Source organism: Argiope bruennichi, chromosome 7 (assembly GCF_947563725.1).
Source record: "Argiope bruennichi chromosome 7, qqArgBrue1.1, whole genome shotgun sequence".
NCBI classification, from domain to species: Eukaryota; Metazoa; Arthropoda; class Arachnida; order Araneae; family Araneidae; genus Argiope; species Argiope bruennichi.
In genome coordinates this window covers 60,210,749-60,215,073 of record NC_079157.1, presented here as the reverse complement: position 1 = coordinate 60,215,073, position 4,325 = coordinate 60,210,749, and the positions used below count along the sequence as shown (strand labels likewise).

At 29.6% G+C, this 4,325-nt stretch overlaps 1 protein-coding gene across 1 annotated transcript; it reads left to right on the top strand.

Annotated features, from left to right (window-relative positions):
* The first annotated feature begins 1,596 nt into the window (after positions 1-1,596).
* On the top strand, positions 1,597-2,808 carry LOC129975387 (glutamate receptor ionotropic, delta-1-like). Its single transcript, XM_056088450.1, has one exon. The coding sequence runs from the start codon at positions 1,597-1,599 to the stop codon at positions 2,806-2,808; it is 1,212 nt and encodes a 403-aa protein (XP_055944425.1).
* Positions 2,809-4,325: the final 1,517 nt, after the last annotated feature.

The window sequence follows — 4,325 nt, the reverse complement described above, 5'->3', positions numbered from 1 at the left end:
ATGAATATCTTTTGAGATATTTGGAGATAAACATCCTTCGGACTTCATCTGAAAATATGAGTTGTTATATTAGGTAAATAATATATATATATTCCTTATATGAATCGTTGCGAATATAAGATTTTCATGAATATCTTGAGATATTTGGAGATAAACTTCCTTCGTACTTCATTTGAAAATATGAGTTGTTATATTAAGTAAATAATATATATATATTCTTTATATGAATCGTTGCGAATATAAGAAAATCATAAATATAAGATTTTCATGAATATCTTGAGATATTTGGAGATAAACTTCTTTCGGACTTCAACTGAAAATATGAGTTGTTATATTAGGTAAATAATACATATATATTCCTTATATGAAGTACTTTTGTGTGCAGTATATGCAATGTCGACAAGGTTTTAGAAATTATTTATTTTGGTGTGAATTTTCAACAAAATTTTCAAAAAAATAAAACGAATGGTATTCGAAAACATAATTCGATTCTGATAAAGAAGAAACGATTGATAGTCGGTTTGAATTTCAAGCAATAAAAGTCAATTTAAAAAAATGTAATAATCGTTATTATATATCTATCGAATTTTAAGCGAAATTATCTTCCATTAATGGAATGCTTCAAAACACATGTTATAAACTCACCTTTAAAAAGTTTTTTAGTTCAGTCTTTGTAAGAGGCTTAAGCAAATTTTGATGTTTGAAAAATAAATCTTTTGTATCATAAAACATTTTTCGCACAACAAAGAGTTCGAATTCCGAGTGCAGTTTTAAGAATCGAGCTTAATGGTATTTTTCTTTGTATGAAATGGCAACACGTGATTATTCTTTTATTATGCAAATAATAAAAAAAATTGTTCAAGCTTTGGATTAGTCAATGAAAGTTTCGTATCAGAAAAAATACCTTGTAAAAAAAAGGTCATTATTAGTAAGCCGCCATGTTTGCTGTTTTAATAAATGTATTTGGATAGCTATTATTCAAAGATTTTCTAATTTGACTTACTCTTTCAAAAGTTTATCAACTTCTTTTGCAATAGATATTCACACAAATGTCACATTTGATTCAAAAAAGAGACAAAAAGTAATTCCTATACATAATATATATGAATTTTTATTCTGGAATTTTTTTTTTATAATTCCAAGCATTATTCGGGAAACAAAAGAATTTTGTCATTAGAGTTCTTATTGTATTTTTAAGAAACATACTTCATGTAAGTTCTTTCCTTTGTTTAAACTTTATTTGGAATAAAAGATCATAATTAGTCTTCTGTTATGTAAATAACATTAAAATATTGCACGAAAATTATACCTAAATATATATTACCAAAGGCAGAATTATGAAGTTATATATATATATTTGCCGTTTCAACACTGTCTCTTTTCCTTCTCAATGTCAAAAGCTTCAGAACGAAATTGTAACGTCAAATCAAAAGTTGACTTATTTTAGCGAGTTAAATAGCATCAGCATCATTGAAGAAGATTGTTACAAAAATCTGTGAATGAATTTAAAAAATATTCGACAGTATATTTAAAATATATATATCAACATTTTCGAAATTAGCAGTGATTCAGAGAAAGAAAAGAAATCAAAGAAAAATGAATCAACGTCCAAAAACAACTGTTGCAGTTCTAGATTTACCATATGTTATGTCCGTCAACATCTCAGAAAATGGAGCCGTGAATGTGGGAGAATTCGAAGGACATTTCCTAAAAGTGGTTTTAGAAGCCTTAGATGTCGATTACGAAATTATACCTGAGAAAGATAAGGCATATGGTAAGTTGCTGCGTAATGGAACTTGGACTGGCATGATGGGCATGATGCAAAGGGGTGAGGCAGATTTGGCTTTCACCCACATCACTATGACAGAAGAACGAACGAATGTGGTGAATTTTAGTGTTCCTTATAGCATGACAGCTTGCGTCTTTGTTTCAGTTATGCCAGAAAAAATTAAATCCACGTTTGGATTTCTGCATCCTTTTGATCTCAATACTTGGATTGCTATTCTGTTGACCTTCACTATAATGATCATTTTATTTGGACTCTTTCAAAACAAATATTCACTGTTTAAGATATTCTTCAGGCTCTTCGCAAACTTCTCAAAACAAAATTCGATGCCGGTGGATGATTCAATGAAATATAAAATATTGCTGGTAACTTGGCTATTGTTTGTCACGGTGGTAACGTTCAGCTGGTCTGCAACCCTACTTTCTTTCTTAATTGAGCCAATAAGAGATACTATGGTGCGGACTTTCCGAGAACTGTCCAAAGCCGTTCAAAAAGGAACTTACAAAGCAACTTTTTATAACATGAGCGTACCATTTCTACTGAATTCAGAAGATGAAGATCTTAAAATTCTCGGAGATATAGTTGTACGTAACGAATGGTTTGTACATGTTTCCAAACGGGGCACAGGTGCGTACATTAAGTACCGAGCCGTCGAAGCAATGCACAGAAATGCAGCGAAAATGCTATTTGGAAATCATGAGGATTTATTTATTGCCGAAGATACGCTTTACGTTTCCCCCATGGCATTTGCATACGGGGAAAAATTCTGCTGCCCTTCTAAGTTGAATTCGATTATTCTGAGATTGTCTGATGCAGGACTCTTTGATAAATTTCTCCAAGACTACTCTTTTAAGCTTTTCTTGAAGACATCTAATAAATCGAAAACTGAAAATATTGATTTTGCTCTTTCCATCACTGATTTGCTTGGAGTATTTATGCTTTTAGGTGTTGGTATGCTACTTTCTTTTGTTGCATTCATTGGAGAAGTGCTTTATGGAGTGATGCATGCATTTCAAAAGTAAACATGAATATATATATATATATATATATATATATATATATATATATATATATAAATTGAAAATAACGAGTTTCTCACTGAAAATATTGTAATCACTTTAAACATAAAATAATTAAACACTAAATGTTATATAACTGGTGGCATTCTTTTGAATATTTAAAAAATTATAGACATTTGGCTTAACATTTAGTTATGTTCAGCCATTAGTTTACCGATCTATTCAACCAAAGCACCGATTTATAAATTAAATTTTCTGCAAGTAAAGGTCATAAATACAAGGACACCTCTTTTTGGAAACTTCAGCGATATATATATTTCCGAAGATAACACTCCGTGTTTCTCTAGTGCCAAAACTTCTGCTGCACTTCTAAAATTGCATTCAATTTTTCTTATATTATCGAATTTAGGACTGTTAGAAAACGTCGTGACAACTCGTTGAAATGATTTTTAAGAAAATTTCAAAATAAAAATAGTAAAAATAGAGAATGCTGTCTTGGCATCAGTGATTTACAGTTACTGGATATTCCATACCATAATATGTTGTTATAACACTTTTGTTTGTAATTATATTAGAAATTCTTTGTGAAATATTGTAGTTCTACCAAATATTTTTTACCAATAAAGTTTCGTTTGCACTATAAAATAAAGCATTATTCGATGAAAACATGGGTAACAATATAGATGTGTCACACTCTGAATTTTCTTTTTATATTTTCAAGTTGAGGATTCAATGTTTTGAGGAAAAAGCATTCAAACGATTCATCAGTTTACAAGCACAACTAGAAGAATAAAATCAAATTTCTTCTACAAAACATGAGTATAATTGCAAATTATGAAGTAAATGTTCTTTATACGCAAAAACTCCAAATAACAGAAAAAATCATGTATTGGATATTAAAATCGAGATTAAAATTAACTCTTTTTCAAACTGTGCAGTAGCATTATAATGTTCAAAAATGCATTGTTTCACTGTGCTAGAGATTGCTTGACTTTCAAAAAAAAATTATTCTTCAATGGAGTCAATATCTAAAAACGTCATTCGCGTTCAAATTTTCCGCAACTATTATTTAATTTAAAATCCATTGTACAGTTTTCTAACAGAATATATGCATATTTTTACACATTTTATCTCTCAGCATTATATTTCTATTACTACAAATTATATTTCTAAGTTGAAAAACTATGAAAACTGTCTCATCTTAATATAATTTCTTATATAATTGTAAATTCTGTAAATAGTTATTTTTGTTTCGTTTTCCTACTGTACATATTTTTTTAATTAAATAAAATCCCCGTAACATGCCCACCAAACCGTTCAGTGACCAGAATAGTCACGGATACGGGAGTATGAGACGGCGTTCTGTTCTGTACAGTTTTCTAAAGGTTATCACTGCTAGTAATTAGATATCTGTTGACACACTCATAAAGTTACAATGCCGTCATGTAAATTGCTCCATCCTCTGTGTTGAACATGGTAAAAAAAAATATTAACTGGAATTTTATGTGTGTTTTTGGTTG